Genomic DNA, 15919 nt, shown 5'->3' with positions numbered 1-15919 from the left:
CCACGAAGCAACTTAGTGCCTCCAATAAATCTAATAATCATTAGCCATAATTATAAAGTTGACAGTGAATCACAGATAAAGTGAAATACAGTTGCAATTGTGAAGGCCATCTAGAATCTTCTTAGATGTTTATTGTTGAAGTGAGAATACAGCTGTTGACTGTTGGACCCAAGCTATTCTCCTATATATCGCACATAGTCTTTTTGATCATTGCGATATCAAAAGAGTTCAACCCCGAACTATCCACAGGTTCTAATATAATCATAATTCAGATATAAAGGAATTTTCATTGTGATACAAAATATGGCAACGCCATGACCGGCTAGTCAATCATTGATGCTAGGCCTAAACGATAGAGTCACTTATGGAGTTGGTAAAGACCTAGTGGACGAAATAGAAAGACTTAGCAAACTAGGTAGGGCTACTCCACAAGCTGGACAGAGCGACTCGGCAAAATAAGCAGTATGGGGACGTGAACCTGCGAGCTTCTATTTTCTTCCCCCCACACTTCTTCCTCCTCCTACGTTAAATCTTTAGCTCGTCCATTCATATTCACCCTCCTCCCAACCAAGATCATCGATGGCCGCCAATGAAATAAGAAGACAAAGCAAGCTCTCCGCGAGAACCACGCCCACCTCTCAAAAATAGTCTCAAAATACTTTCAGCGACTTCCTGACAACTCACCAGCCATTCTGGGCCCTCAAGCTTCTGGGAACTATACTGCACATGCTGCTTGGTTGGCTGAATACCTGGATAATGGCATTGGCGAGATGTTCTGGGGAGAAGGGAAGTGCGGACTTCACATTCTCAATGACAGAGAAATGTGGGTTTCCGTTCCATCACTGAAGCTTTTGAGCAGATAGTAGCAGAGATTAATGCGGACTTTTATATAGGATTCTGCAGTTCTTCAAGGGTTTTGTAACTGCGAAGGCGACCCTTGAGCGGACAAACAGGATTAGCAAAAATAAGCGTAGAAAGACGAAGGAGGCCGAAAAGCCACCTCGTGTGTGGGTCCAATGCTACGATTCTTCGCCAAGTGCCACGGAAGGGGTTCTAGGCGTTAATCATATCCAAAGCCCCGCGAAGGAGATTCATAAAGATATTGGGACCAACAACACCGGTAGTCCCCAGGGTCAAGGCCCAGCGGCCCAAGATATCTCCTCTTCTAAACCTTTCCAAGGCATCGAATTCAATGCAGTCAATCGCTGCCATGACTTTCGGCTACTTGTTGAGCATAAAATACCTGTTAATTCCTTTTGCCGACACCATTTTTTCGCCCCGCTGAAACAACAGATTTTCAAGACTCAGTTACTCAGGTTTTTTGAACTTGATCAGCCCACCATCAGCAGCCCCTCAGCCAAAAACACAGTTCCTCCTCTATCGTACCTCTCGAGCCATCCACCCATATGTTTACCGCCCTTTTCCGACTAGATGGTGGTGGCGTGTGTGCGAAATTCCCAGGACCCCTCACACTCTCTTTCGACGAGTTCCTCGGCCTTAGCTGCGACGCATGCGATCTCACCAGATACCGGATCGACGACAACGACCAGATAAAGATCGGTATCTCTGCTTGGAACATTGGCAAGATGGTCGTGTTCAGCGGCCCGTACAGAGAGATGATTTGGCTGACCTTGATGGAGTTGGTCGCGCTGATTCCGCAGTCGAAAGTGATGGTGTATTTTCGCGACACTGTCTTGCTCTAGAGGAAAGAGGTACCCGAGCACGTCAGCCAAGGACAACAGCGTATGTTGTCTATACTAGGTGCTATGCACAGAGTATTTTGACGTTGGGGCAACTCAGTGCTACGGATGCTGGGAGTTGAGTTAGAAAGAATATACGAAACTAATATAAGGATGGCTAAGATGAAGAAGCTGTATTCTGGAACCTTCGCTCTTTTTATTCTTTGCTGACTGTGAGTAGGGTGTTTAGGGTACAAATTAACCTAGCGGAGTGGTGATTGTTCAAGCAAGCAAAAGTATCTGGGGTTCCGTTTCTGCTTAGTCCTGTCATGAAATGTAGTGCATGTAAATTTGTTCATACATTTCTTTCTAGTCATAATTCTGCTCATTTTCTCGTTCTTTTAGTTCATGACAACTTTAATGTTAAAAATTGCCTTGTATCTTTTGCGCACGAAAGACTTTCTACAACGTTTATTGCGGTAAATGTAGCCTGAATATTCACAGAATATCACTCGGCCGCTTTACCACGCGTAGCTACATACGTGCTCTCTGCATACTACCTACATGTAAGTATGTATGTATGTATATAGAGTCTATTATAGAGCCCATTACAAGCCCAAACTAGACTAGATAGACCTAGGAACGAAATCTCACTTCGACTCAGACCTTTCACCACTACTGCTTTGGTACAATTATTTTTTGGATCTGACAATAGTTACTCTTTATTCTTTTGTCTTTCAATACGACACTACAATTTTTTCCTCCACCCATCGTACACCCAAAATACTCTCCTCCGCCACACTACTACTCCTCCAACTCTCCTGCAAAAGCGACTGCACTCAGTCCCGCCGATCCCAGGGCCATATAAATCCACGCGGCCGTCGCATTAATCCAATCACCCCCCTTTCTCTTCGCATCAGGATTGATCGAGAAATCGATTCCCCTGACACCAACCCAGGTGCCGACACTTACAGCCATCATGATGACATCCCACCCAACCGAAGACACCGCTGGGTGCTCATACAACGCCGAAAGTGTACCAACGACAACATCCTTGACCGTCATGCCGTGAGCAGTGACCTGTGAGATAGCGTTCGCGTGGCAAGCAACAGATATCAGCGAGCAAAGGCGGTACTGTGGCTTCCAGAAGCTCTTCCATCGGTTTGCGGGGATGTGGATTGCGAGTTCGCCGCTTGATGCAAGGCGTTCAAAGACAATTGGGATTGCGAGGAGAAGAACATGCGGGACGAGGAGGAAGGGGAGGAATGCGCTGGAGTCGAAGGTTTTGGGAGTCATGTAGGCACAGAGGTATGAGAGACCCAAGGGGACTGTGACAGTGAAGTACAGCCAGTTGGGGAGTCTCTTGGCCTTGACGGTCGAGGGGTCGAGCTTGGGTGCCTCGACGGGGGCAGAAGGAGAGGGCTCATTGAGGAGGATAGTAAGGAAGAAAAGGTTTGACGCGAATGAGACTGAAACAACTTGGCCAATGAGCATAAATGACCAGAGGTTCTTAATACCCCGACGAGAGCCTAGAGAAAGTTGTAAGTTTTGATTTCTTTTTTACGAAGAGAGGAGAAGGCTACGGACCTTCAGCAGCCAAGAATACACTCCACGCAGCGGTTGCGAGGAAAATCTGCTGGCTCCACCACCACCTTTGAGGGCTCTCTACTACTGCACCCCACGCATCTTGGAATAGCTTCACATCGCTCAACCACTCGCCCAACTGGAGCTCACCATCATCGCTGGGCATGAACACCTGCGACGCCTGCCAGTCTCCGTAGGACTTCATAAAGAAGGACACCATATAATACCACGTCGACCCCAAGGACGCAACGGCGAGTGACGTGAACACATAGGACCCCGAGACCTTCGAGAAGTTTCGGAAATTCAGTCGTGAGAGAATGAGGGAAAGGAGGCCGAGACAGAGGGCGAAATACGAGCCAAATATGGCGATGGAACGAGAGTTTGAATCTATCATAGAGTCTGCCATGTTTGTGACCCTCTTTGTTGTCGGTGGTGAGTTGAGGCAAAGAGTTGTGTCCGTCCTTTGGATGGCGGTCGTTGTTATGGTACGTGGATGCCAGGTGGAGACTGTGATGGCAAGACTTGTATCCTGCACTTGGCGTTGTATTTATCGTAAACCCTTGCAGATCTGCGATAATGTGATCACGCGTCAACGCGACTGAAAGTACTAATACTGTGAAATGTTTGAATCGTCTAGATATTTGATACCATGATAGAAATGGTTATGAAATCTATAATTAATGTCAAACGGTTTGTTCCATCTACAGCCACTCCTTCGGGGTCAAAAGCTGGCGCCTTAATACACCGACGGGCTCGAAGATAAGGCATGCACGAAAACAGTCACCCAACAAGCCATTCATTGATATCCTTCTGGGCTAATATTGTTAGGCCGGCCTCTTAACAATTTACGCCAAGCCCTTTGCTTCCACTAGATTACAGGGATCAATCACCACTCAGACAACGCCAACGAGGAAATCTTTTTGCTGCACGAGGGGAATTTGGATAAAGTCCCAGATGGCATGCAACCTGCATGTATGTGTAAAAACCTGTTTATCGTCAACCGCGATGATCTAGAGTGCTCTACTCTACCCGGGTTTATTAAGACGCCGCTGTGCAGTAGGTACTCACTTAGGACTCCCGTGAGGAATATCACTGTCTCACTAGCAAAGCCGCGAAGAAAGACGCATAGATGAATGTAGCCGACATCACAACCTTGGCGATTTGCGTAGGTAAATATCTCGGCCCAGTAAACCCGCCCCGAAGGCACTAAGCCTGCATCACCGATCACTCGGAGTGGTCGCCAAGGAGAAACAGTGGTAACCTTGTTAGGTTCAGTGGCGTTTTCGAACGAGTGATCGTCTGTGAAAAGGGTTTGCCGCAAAGTTTAATTATGTGCACTGCGTTGCTGTCTTTTCGCATCCTTTGTCAATACATGTATCTGACAACTCTCATGTTCTACAATGTACGTATTCTTATCAACGGGCTTTGTTCTCTTGCACAATTACTACTTTGCTTGCTTGATTGACTACAAATTGTAAAGGTGAATGGTCCGGTGCACTGTACTTGTACGGGTATGGGTACTAAGGTGTGATTGCTGTCACAATGTGGTGAGCTGTCGATTCTTCATTACTTGTGTACTTGTGTACAAAGTAGGCAATCTATTTTTCTCGGCCATAGATACATGTAGGAGAAAAAAGTGTTTTGTCACGCCAGCAAAAAGAGTTCACAGCCTAGTGCTGCTACATCTCCTACTCTACGTCCGGAGGGGGGGTCGAACGATCGTAGCTTTTTGTATAGGGCAAGACCCTATACCGCTAGACCATCCAACCACCCCTATGCTGACTATGATTTCGTTGGTGCTTTTGGCTGTGTGTGGACGAGTCGGCTCTCACTTTCCGCTAGCTTGGTAATGTTGCATGGGGATGGCTCTGAGATGGGGCACTACTCTAAATTTCGTGCGTGGTTAAGTAGGGAATACTCTTAATTGTCGTTAGAGAGACTCTGTACTTAAGCTGAGAAGAGAGGACTACTCTCTCTTCTCTAATCATCATCAATACAGGTAACTAAGAATCAACCTCCCGAGTTACTTCATCAATTCTAATCTCTCGGAGTTTTATAGTCCATAACGTTAACCACCACATTGGAGCGGTACTTTAACTATGAGGCTGGAGGAGGGTTACAGGTGGGGCTCCCTCATACTATCAATAGATCATCTAATAAGTGTTATCTTCTACAGTTATAGTCTCCTCGTGTTGTTCATTAAGAGACACACTCTTCTCATCAGTCTTATGCACTTGTTCAAAATGTAGCTTTTACTGGAACCAGGACCGGCTTGAGCAACTACAAGCACTCATTTAACATCATAGCAGTATCACAAACGTCACAATGGAAAAAAGCCCGGAGCACAATTTTCGAGAAAAGATCTCAATTTTCGCTAGCCAGTAAAGCCAACCTGTTATACATGAACCAAGGAAAATATACAACCATAACCGAGAGGCCCAGCCAATCTTCCACTGCACTTTTATAAAGAAAGAAAGAAAGAAAAGAAAAGAAAAAAAGCTCATTCCACAAACAAATGCCCTCCGCCCGCTAAAAAGAACGATTCTATTTATGCGTACAGATCTGCAAAAGAGCCGTTAGAAATATGATGGCGGACATATTTAGGATTGAATTACTTACCATTGAGATAAGATATCACGGGCTCTTTAGGCAGTACCAGAGGGAGCAGCACCGGAAGGCATAGCGCCTGAAGGAGCAGCGCCGGTTGGCATGGCACCAGAGGGGAACGCATCACCGCCTGATGGGAAGGCACCGCCTGATGGGAAAGCGCCACCTGAAGGAGCGGCACCAGAGGGCATAGCACCAGAGGGCATTCCACTATGGTGGCCGTGACCGTGGTGCCCACCAAAGCCAGCACCACCAGTAGGGGCCGCAGAGCCAGAGGCAGGGAAGACTCCAGTGGGGAAAGCAGTTAAGAAGCCGCTTGGGAAGGCCGTGGGGAAGCCACTAGGAAGCTCTGTCGGGAACGCAGCACCAGTCCCAGAGACAGCGGCGATTCCAGCAGCGACACCGGTACCAGTGGGCGCGGCACCGGCTCCACCAGTAGGCATGGCACCGTCGGAGGGGAAGACACCTGATGGTCTTGGGCCACCGCCCATACCGCCCGAAGGAGCAGCACCGGATGGCATAGCACCGGAGGGCATGGCACCTGATGGTCGCGGGCCACCGCCCATACCGCCTCCCATTCCGCCGGATGGAGCAGCTCCTGATGGGAAGCTGCCAGTGGGGGCAACGCCGGAAGGCATTCCTGAGAAGGTGCCAGTGGGGGCTTCCTCCTGAGGAAGGGGAGCGGCGCCAGTAAGGGCAGCGAGAACAGCAGTGGCGATGGCGAGGTTAAGGAACTGCATTTTTAATGTGGTGGTTTTGATTTTGAAGACTTTGAATGTGTTGAATGAGTTGAGTGAATGGACGTGAACTAGCACAGTCTCTATGAGGAGGTTAGTATTGAAAATCCCCAATGAATTAATAGAAGATGCGTGTATTCAAGTACTTACTAGAATGAGTGTATTAAAGAGAAGAGAAAGAGTGCTGAAGATGCAGTGGAAGAATGAATTGATTGAGAGCTGGCTGATGAACCGAAGATGGGGGACGAAAGGACAGTTTATATGCCTTTCAACATTCAGTGAATATCACTACAATCCAGCATCTCGAGAAGTCCCTTTGAGTATCAATTTCCGCAATGGGCCATGGGCAATAACCGGGAAATTCCTACCGCCCTCCAACTATAATCCCTGCCAGGACGCGTATATGTTGACAAGCTTTCGCTATATAGTAGCGACTCTTGGGGCCCGGGAGCACTGAAGTTGGAATGACCAGGGAGGGAATATAGTATTGGAGCCTGGGACCACTTCTGCGTGATTGTTGGTATGTAGGTACACGCACTTACATCAAGGGGTTAATTGATGGGAGGCGTGAAAGTACATGAGACACTCTCGACCACATTCATTAGATGGGTTTCCATGGATATTCTCTATTGTAGCCTACAGATTGATAATTGACCCATGTCCAGATCCTCTCCCTCCGCATTTTAAAAGGCCGTTACGCGTCGCCCTCGCTACCTCTAGTGCCGTTTCAACTCCACCCCTTTCAAATATTTATCGGAGAGAAAGTCGCACGTTTCAAAACCACAGGATCTCTGCTATCTGTGAAACGCTCGCTCGCGCGCGTGGTACTCAGCGTGGACATGATCCCACCTCACCATCTCATCATATGGTCGTCGTCGTCGGTACTTGTTTTCCCATGATGTTCGGCAGACTCGGCAGTCGACAAGGATGCGGTATGCTCATGAAACATCACTCGCCACAACCCAACCACCCACCGCGTCTTCTCGAAGTTTTCATATCGATTGATTGATTGATTGCTGGGCACAGGCGCCCTTCCACTTAGAGTACTAAAGTGATCCGCACGGAAAACTTTCGTTCTTTTCGCTAGGCCCGAGGCTTGAGTTTCAGCTAGCATTTCCCACGGAGGGTTCCACTCCCTGTCTGGCTAGGCGGTGGTATTACTGCTTTTGGCTCTTGCGGTACTTTAGATGTACATACTCCACTTTTGAGTGTACTCTAGGTACTGACTGCACTTTGAACTGCGAGAATATATTGCGATGCTGCAAAGGATAGGGGAATACCTATCACGAGTTGGGTTGTTGGCTAGCAGGTCGATCTGGGTGCTGGAAGTATTTACCAAGGTAACAAAACATTAACTCACAACTAAATACTGCTAAGTGCACACATCTCAAAAAGTTACATGGATATCGAAATTGGGACGAACCAGCGGCTCGACCTGCAGTAAATAACCGCGCGGTCACCCCCACTTTTGTCAAGTATTTGCAAAACCCGATCACACTGGCCATGGCTGAGTGAAAGAAAAAAAAATCAAGAAATGATTACCAGGTCAGGTCAGGGCATGGTAGATTGTTGCTACATTGACGTGGTCATAGCGACATGAGTAATCGTCAGATCCTGTCAAGTTTATGGCCGGGGTTCTGGTTGCATCGAATATCACTCGAATTAGTTAAATTTCGTGAAACTGTGGCCTACGAACACAACTACTCTAGATTGTTTGGGCTTCGACCGTTCATTGCACTAGTGTGAACAGATCACATATGTGCGTACAAAGACTTTGTATGTAACTGCCGGTTGTTTCGAGACCGCATATATTGATGCAGGAAGGAGCTGTTTCACGGATGGGTTCTAGCAGCATACCTAGTTTATCTGGGGAGCTTTTATCCAAGAGCTCAAGCTACTTCACATACATCCATTTTTTTTTTGGACAGAAAGAGCCTACAAACACGCAGGCGAAAGTACTCCTGCTACGTATGAGTTTTTTTATGAGTCTACAGTTACATATAAGCTTCATTATTACGGCTTAGTTTATTTTTTTCCAACGCGTAAAGTCATAAAATTTATGCGCATCCCGACCGGCCACACTTTGTGTTTAGGAAGAGGGAATGCCTTTGCATTTCAAGATCCCTATTGATAATAAATTGCGGTCAGTAAAGGGCTTCTCACAACCAGCAGGATTCACACCCCGGGGATAGTCGGTGTTCGGGGGTTCGGGGGTAGCGAAGTATCAAGCAAGGACGGGGGTCCATAAAAATATATCGGCCCGGGCCGGCGTGCGCTCCGACAGCCATCCATACCATACCGGCACCCCGCCAGCTTCCCAGCTAGCCCATCGGCGTTTTGTTTGTTTGTTTTGTTTCAAGGGCAGCTGGACAGAACAAGTAAGAAAGCGTACTCACCACTCGTGGTCAACCCGGTAATATACAGGTCTCCCAGCTCGCTCGCCCCTCTCGCCACCTCATCGTCCTCTTCAATCTCCGCCTCCTCATCCAAGGGCTGGATCTTCTTCTCCCTCAGGATCGCCGTCGAGCTGGCATTGATCCACCTTCCCTGGATGTCCACAAACATCTCGTCCACGACGGGCGTACTCGTGTACCCGCCCTTCTCTCCGAAGAATGCGCTTCCCAGCTGCTTCGTGCTGATCCTCCCCACGATGGATCCGGGCGCCGGGGCACTGCGATCAGCAACATGCCCATACATCTTGCGCGGGTCCGTGTATCCCGCAATGATGATATCCTCGCCCGACGAGCTCAGCGTCGGATTGTCGCCCATAAAGTTGAGCGGGATCCGCTGTAGCTCCTTCAGCACACCGGGCTGCGAGGCGTCCTGATCCGTGACCACAATCTCGCCGCTCAGATGCGGTGAGATGTACACCCTGCCGCCCACCTTGTTGTCGCCCGTGATGCCGTTCCCGCCGCCGAGGCCCGTCATGACGAGCTTCCACCCCGTCTCGGCAGAATAGTAGTGCGCGCTGCCCCACGGTCTGCGCGTGTAGTCGCCAATGAAGCGCATCAGCCCCGTGCTATACCGGTTCTCGTCGGTGATGTAAAACGCATTGATGTCGTCCAGATGCTTGATCGCATAGATATCATTCGGATGCTTCAGATCACCCTCGGCCGTCGGGATGCTCGCCACGTGCTCTAGCACGTCCGTCGCCGGGTCGTGCATAAACTTCTCGACCACCGTGCCATTGAACCGGTGGTTCACCACATACAGGCTCATGCGCCCGCCCTCCAGCCCATAGTTCACATCCATGCCATGGAAGCCCTATCGCCGCCGCCCTCCCCGCCCGGCATCCCCCGCAGCTCAAGCTCAACAACTTCATCCGTGTCCAGGTCCCAGCGGAAGATCTTATCGCCCGACCGGCTCTTCCCCTCTGCGGCGTCGGCTTCCCGCGACTGCGATAGCACGCGTGGGCGGTTGGCATAGGAGGTGAGGCAGCTGGTGAAGATGACGGTGCGGGTGGGGGACAGCTCGACGAGCTGCATGGACTCGCAGCCGTGGAACTTGTCGGTATGTTGTAGCATGCAGAGGGGGTCGAGGAGGGAGGCGTAGGAGGGGGAGAGGTAGTGGGCGTTGTTGCGGCGCCCGCCGACGAGGGTGTAGGTGCGTGAGAGGTTGGGGACGGCGACTTGGAGGAGGCCTGGTTCAAAGTGTTGTTAGTAAAAAAAATTGTAGACGTTTGGAAGCTCCAATTGAGGGTGCAATTGGGGGGGAGAGACTGACCGATTGTCACCGCGAGGGCGGGGAGTATGAATTTCGCCATTTTTTCTTTTTCTTTTTGGCGAGCGTAGAGGGGGAATTGCGGTGGAGGTGAGGTTTGGAGCTCTTGGGAGCTAACTAGAGAGTAAAGACACTTGGCCTCGGCATATCGTGATCGCATGATTTGGGGTAACACAGACCTAGTTTTGGGGGTGTATTAATAGTAACAGACCATGGTAACCTGGGGTAAAAGTAGGAGGTGAGTTAACCGGCTACATGCTGAGTGGTGGTAGATAGCGGGTATGGAGTAGACTAGAGTGTGGGTTCAATATTGGCGGGTGTTTGGGTTGTTTGGGTATGTAGGTGGTAGAGCATGGTAGGGTGGTAAAGCGTTTGTGGAATGTTGTGGTTGCTCATTTACGCCCTTTATCTTTATCGATATCATGGTTAATACTCGCGTCTAGGATAAAGAACCAGAACATGCAAATGCCTAGTTTGTATGGCAGCTCAGCGCCGCTCCATACAAATAATCCCTGCTTTCTCACTTGCATGTTCTGGTTCTTTTTCCCTGACGCGAGTACCAATATTTAGTACACTGCTTCATAAGGAAGCTATGAAAACTATGAGAATATGGAGATAGACAATTGGATTATAGGTAAATTCATATATATGTAGCTATCTGAATAGAACGACTCTTAAATTTACGGAAACCTGGTAGGTATGGAAGACGACGGACTGGGGTTTTCAACTTTACCACCCATGGGTCATGATTCATTACCTGAGTGAAGCTGAGATATTCTTCATATCATGCAGCGGCCCAAAAGCCATATGCGGGTGGTAAGACATACAGCTAAACTCGTAACAACAAGTTGGTTTTTGTTTTCTATGCAGTGCATTTCCCAATCTCTACCTCATCTAGGTGCTCAATCCCCGGGTACCCGCGGATACATACATCTACTTACTTGTCAATGATTGATTGCTTGATTCTACTTCTTCATTACATAAGGCCACACACTATGTACATCGCTAGTCAATGATGGAACGGACCAGAAACCTCATGAACGTTACTATTGCCCTACCATACATCACATACCCAAACCCAAGATACACCGCCACTTCCCCAATATCGCTTTTCTACACAAATACACACATAACCGCACAAACGATCATTGACCCTAGCCTTCATATCATCTTGTTTTTCAACTTGTTTGATATTCAATTCATATTCCCAGCCCAGTACCAAGAAACACAGAACAGAAACAGAAAGAAAAAAGTCCGCCGCCCACACCACGAAGAGAGATCTAATCATACAACTCGAATTGAATCACACCACCACCACACACACCACTCACTCATCACACACATGTCCGCGTCCGCATCCGCGGCATCCCCCCAAAAAGCAGAGTTAAAAAAAAAAAATTTTGTGATAAGTATTGAAAAATCCCGCCGCCTCCAAACCACACCAAGAAGAGAGAACATATGTATAGGTTAATGGAGTACATGCATTTATATGTGACCTCGAGACTGCAAGTCTCAGTCTCATGAACGTAGTTATAGTAGAGAAATGCCTCCCCCCCCGTTTGATAACCGTATCCCAACCCTCGAGAGAAAAAAGAAAAAGAAAAAAAGGTAAATGAAAAATTGTTTTCATCTCCTCGCCTTTGCTTGGATCCTCCATTCCTTCCCTCCACTGCCTGCCCCGTTTGCATTGAGAAAAGAAAAAAACAATTGAGAAAAGAAAAATGAAAAAAGAATGAAAAAGTGTCAACATAAGGAAGAGAAATCAAGAGAAAGAAAAAAACAACCTCGGCCAAATTGTGCCCAGATTTTTGAATCAACGACATTCCCTCCCCCTCCCCTCTTCCTTGTCGACTTTCATTCTCAGTTGCGCGTGTGGAGTGGTGATGATAACTTGGTGGTGCCCTTAGCCGGTGTGTGTGGTAATTAAAATGGCCTTGGGATATTAGGGTCGAACGCGTCTTGTGGGATGTTTCCGGCTGCCTGATCAATTTCAAACCCTCTGTTAGTCGGTCTATTCATGAATATTGGGGAGAATAAAATAAGAAAGGACATACATTAGCCTGCACAAACGCTGTCCACCCTTCCTCCAGATTCCACCCAGTCTCGGTGAGACAAAGCTCAGCCCACTCCATCTTCAGCCCGGATCGTCTCGCAAACTCAAAACATTTCGCCATGTTTTGTTGCTGTTCCGTCTGTGCTACCGCTGCCTGCCCCTGCGGCATGTTTGGATCTTGAACCATACCTACAGGCGCAGCAGCCATTGGCATCCCGACCGGCGCGGCCATTGGTATTCCGACAGGCGCAGCCATTGGTGCCTGCACCGGTACCGGTGCTTCGGGTTCTTCTTTCCAGGATTCGAAACCACCATATGATCTGACAACAAGAATATCGTTTCCAACCTTTACAGCCCCATTCGCGTCTGGTCTTAAGATGAAAGTTCTATCGAAACTCCTCTTCATGAATTTATCGCCATTTGACTCTTCGAACTCGCCATGAACGCAGCACATAATGCCTCCAACCATTATCCCGCCAGCGCCCAATACTTCGATTGGCCATACGTCGAAGCTCCACAGCTCTTCGTTTCCAAGATTATGGCGGAATGATGGTATTTCACCCCAGATGTGTCCAATTGCATCCGGGCCGGTGAAAACACGTGCGCTCATAAAGCCAGAAGAGTGGTTTCGCTTGAGGTTGCGAGAGATAGGAATCCAAGGGTCCCACCATTGACGTGTGTTCTGCTGGGCTTCAACACGGGGGGCGGAGGTGTTGACAGACATTGAGAAGGTGGATGCCGAGTCGTAGAATTGTGATAGGACTGCATTCTTATCGTTGTCATAAGTTGCAAAGAATCTGCGGTTCGTGGTGGGTTAGTCTCTAGCGACGTGGAGTGCATATCTAAGGTATACATACGTTGAGAGGAATCCCATGGCGACACCATGGTCATCTTGGATAAACTTTCCCTTGGTCCTTAATGGCATTACCGGCCTTCCCCCCTCATCCACTGCTCCAGACATGCCGCTGGCCCCTGGACCTGCGCCCCGACGAGCTTCGTCGCCGATTTTGATCGCTGGCCGGTCTAAGGGAACATTGTCCAACATGACAAGGGCGGGGAACCTCCTCATAGCCTCTTGCTTATAATCCGGCTGCCTAGTCAATGGGTTGCCCATCAACACCAGCTGCTCCAAATTCTTAAATCTGTTCCTCCAACTGTCCAAAGCTTGCCAACCCTCGATCAAGTTCCCCTGTAGGCTCAAGTTCTTCAAGTCCGGGAAGGTGACGCTCAAGGTAGTGACAGCGCGGAGATCTTTCAGTGAGTTATAGGCAAGTGATACGCTGTGGACAGTATCCCGCTTCTGCTGCGCAGTCTGGAAACGCTTGTCTGCGATCTGCATAAGTGCGGGGAACATCTTGCTGGTCGTTGAACTAAGCTCAAAAAATCCATTCTGTTTTAGAAGCGGGTCTTCGCCAAGTTTACTAAGATCCAAAATCTTGGCTTCGATGTTATATCGGTTCGCAAGCACCTGCTCGAGGGTTTTGATGGTGTCGACTGTGTCCCTGCTCTTAGGTGCAGCCTGGGAAATGATCGCGTTACTTCGAGACTCAATCGATGAGGTGATGTTGTTGAGGTTAGGCGCAGTGAGTCGCAAATGTGAAGATGCGAATTGCACATTATCCCACTCGAGAATGCCTCCGATTTTGCTGAGAGGGACATATAAAATGATAGTATTCCCTTGTTTTGATGTCTACATGGTGCGAGAAAAGTATCGCCTTAGCATATGGTTCTTCCTAAGAATCTGCATGATATGAAAACGAAGGGGCATTTGGAAAGCTTGGGAAATGATCATTTTGGCACTTCTCTGCTTTCCATTTTGTTTCGAGGTTATTTTCGCACGAGTTTCTCTTTTTGGACGTTTTCTTGGACGTTTTTGGGTTTGAGCTTTTTTTCGAAGTGGGGTAATTTGTATTCGAAATTGTATGCCCACGATGAGCCACGCAATGCGAGGTACTTTGGTAATATCGATAAAAATCTCCAGAAGTCCACAGGCCATGCACCCAATTTTCGACAACTCTTCTCATGCTTCCAAAGAGAAGCAAGCGTCGTAGCAGTACAAAAAAACACCACCTCATTGATGGCGGAAGAAGAAACAATATATCCACAAATTGATGTAGCAGAGATAATGACAAAAGGCGAATGAAGAAAAGGAAATTTTTTTGGATTATCAGTCTCACCTTTTTAAAAGTCATTTTAGTTTTTCGTTCAAGGAAGCTTATGCACTCATCGGCACCTCCCTTACTTTCCCTCCACCCTTCAACTCTGACCTCAACCGTAGGACCTTCGTTAACGTGAGGCCCTCCCGGTCTCCTACCAGGTGGTTGGTACGTGGGCCTTGGTGCTCTTGTCCCGACCGGGTCCCTTCTTGGATTACCCCTCATGGCCCCACTACCACCACCACCTCTGGGTCGGTCCGCCGCTGGGCCTCTTGGTGGGCCAGATCCTGGAACTCCACCTCGGCTGAAAGCTCCCCTTCCACGACCTCCCCCACGCCCTCCTCGCGCACCTCCTGCCGGGGAATCCATGTCTAGATCTCCATCGCGATCAACTCTAACACGACCGGTGGAGCGTTTTGTGATACCGCCCCGCGAAGGCCCGCCACCCCGAGGCCGGAAAGCGGTGGAATTCATGTTCCCAGCGCAACAGATCAAGTACTGAGGAGGTAGCGAGAAGTCTGGTGGGTATTTCTTAACTTTTGATTGTGGAGTTTAGCTTGAATGATGTAGCTTGTTGACTGTGCTGCGTGGTTATGGATAAAAGAGAATTTCCTAAAATTAGCAAAACTCAAAGAATGTAGCACCAAGGTTGGTCGAAACACGGCATGAAAGAAAGGGAAAAATCAACAACGCCCGCCGATGCCAAGGGGTTTGGATGAGCTGGCGATGAGTCGCTGAGAAGCATCTCCCCCGTGGAGAAACCCCATCGAGCCCGATTATGCAAGCTCGAGAGCATCCCAAGGAAGACAGGCCCTTCTTTGGCATATTCGAAGCAGTTTGGTGGTGCTGGTACATACCTTATTTTTTTTTTGTGGGAAATTTGTGTACGCGTTGAAGGGAAGTGGTGTTTAACCGCCCCAGTCCTAGACCCGAGATCGACAGTTGGAAGCTGAAGAGTTGATGTCGATACTACGGACCGTATGATCGTTTCGGACGGGAACAAAAAGGTGAGGGGGAGTTGTAGTTAGTTGTATCTAAAAGGTTAAAGAGTATGTGTGGGGGGAAAGTAAGAGAGTCAGACGCAAAGAGAAAGGAAGTGGCGATGGAGTCACGCATGCCAAGGATCTACTCACATCATAATTCCGGACCATACCTGATCAGGTCACATAAAAGTACCCCATTTAGTAATCGTTCAAAGGCTGACCTGACACAGCCACAGATTCCCCCTTTGAGGCTTTTTACTAGCCATTTGCCCATGCACGGTGCAGGCATCAATGGTAAAAGTAATGGACTCTCATTCAGGCACAGACAGACACACGCAGCTGTTCCTTACTTTAGAAATCCGTTCGTTACAACAACGGTGGCCTCTTCTCTCGCCATATG

The 15919-nt window shown here is 48.5% G+C and overlaps 5 protein-coding genes across 5 annotated transcripts; 1 reads left to right on the top strand and 4 right to left on the bottom strand.

The window, feature by feature from the left end:
• Positions 1-1406: 1406 nt before the first annotated feature.
• Positions 1407-1703, top strand: LAJ45_07701 (uncharacterized protein; the record flags this gene model as incomplete). The annotated part of the gene is made up of 1 exon (XM_046117257.1): positions 1407-1703. The coding sequence occupies one exon, from the start codon at positions 1407-1409 to the stop codon at positions 1701-1703; it is 297 nt and encodes a 98-aa protein (XP_045969553.1).
• A 780-nt stretch (positions 1704-2483) lies between these two features.
• Positions 2484-3669, bottom strand: LAJ45_07700 (uncharacterized protein; the record flags this gene model as incomplete). Its single annotated transcript, XM_046117256.1, has 2 exons — positions 2484-3208; positions 3267-3669. 2 exons carry the CDS (start codon positions 3667-3669, stop codon positions 2484-2486), a joined length of 1128 nt encoding a protein of 375 aa, XP_045969552.1.
• Positions 3670-5908: 2239 nt separating this feature from the next.
• On the bottom strand, positions 5909-6610 carry LAJ45_07699 (uncharacterized protein; the record flags this gene model as incomplete). The annotated part of the gene is made up of 1 exon (XM_046117255.1): positions 5909-6610. One exon carries the CDS (start codon positions 6608-6610, stop codon positions 5909-5911), a length of 702 nt encoding a protein of 233 aa, XP_045969551.1.
• A 2086-nt stretch (positions 6611-8696) lies between these two features.
• On the bottom strand, positions 8697-10370 carry LAJ45_07698 (uncharacterized protein; the record flags this gene model as incomplete). Its single annotated transcript, XM_046117254.1, has 4 exons — positions 8697-8731; positions 9004-9871; positions 9925-10247; positions 10331-10370. 4 exons carry the CDS (start codon positions 10368-10370, stop codon positions 8697-8699), a joined length of 1266 nt encoding a protein of 421 aa, XP_045969550.1.
• A 1880-nt stretch (positions 10371-12250) lies between these two features.
• Positions 12251-15010, bottom strand: LAJ45_07697 (uncharacterized protein; the record flags this gene model as incomplete). The annotated part of the gene is made up of 4 exons (XM_046117253.1): positions 12251-12307; positions 12382-13177; positions 13238-14070; positions 14558-15010. 4 exons carry the CDS (start codon positions 15008-15010, stop codon positions 12251-12253), a joined length of 2139 nt encoding a protein of 712 aa, XP_045969549.1.
• Positions 15011-15919: the final 909 nt, after the last annotated feature.

The sequence above is a fragment of the Morchella importuna genome, assembly GCF_003444635.1.
Source record: "Morchella importuna strain M04M26 chromosome Unknown Morimp01GS025, whole genome shotgun sequence".
NCBI lineage: Eukaryota > Fungi > Ascomycota > Pezizomycetes > Pezizales > Morchellaceae > Morchella > Morchella importuna.
Note: the sequence above shows the minus strand (reverse complement) of the source record. Positions and strands in the feature narration are given on the sequence as shown.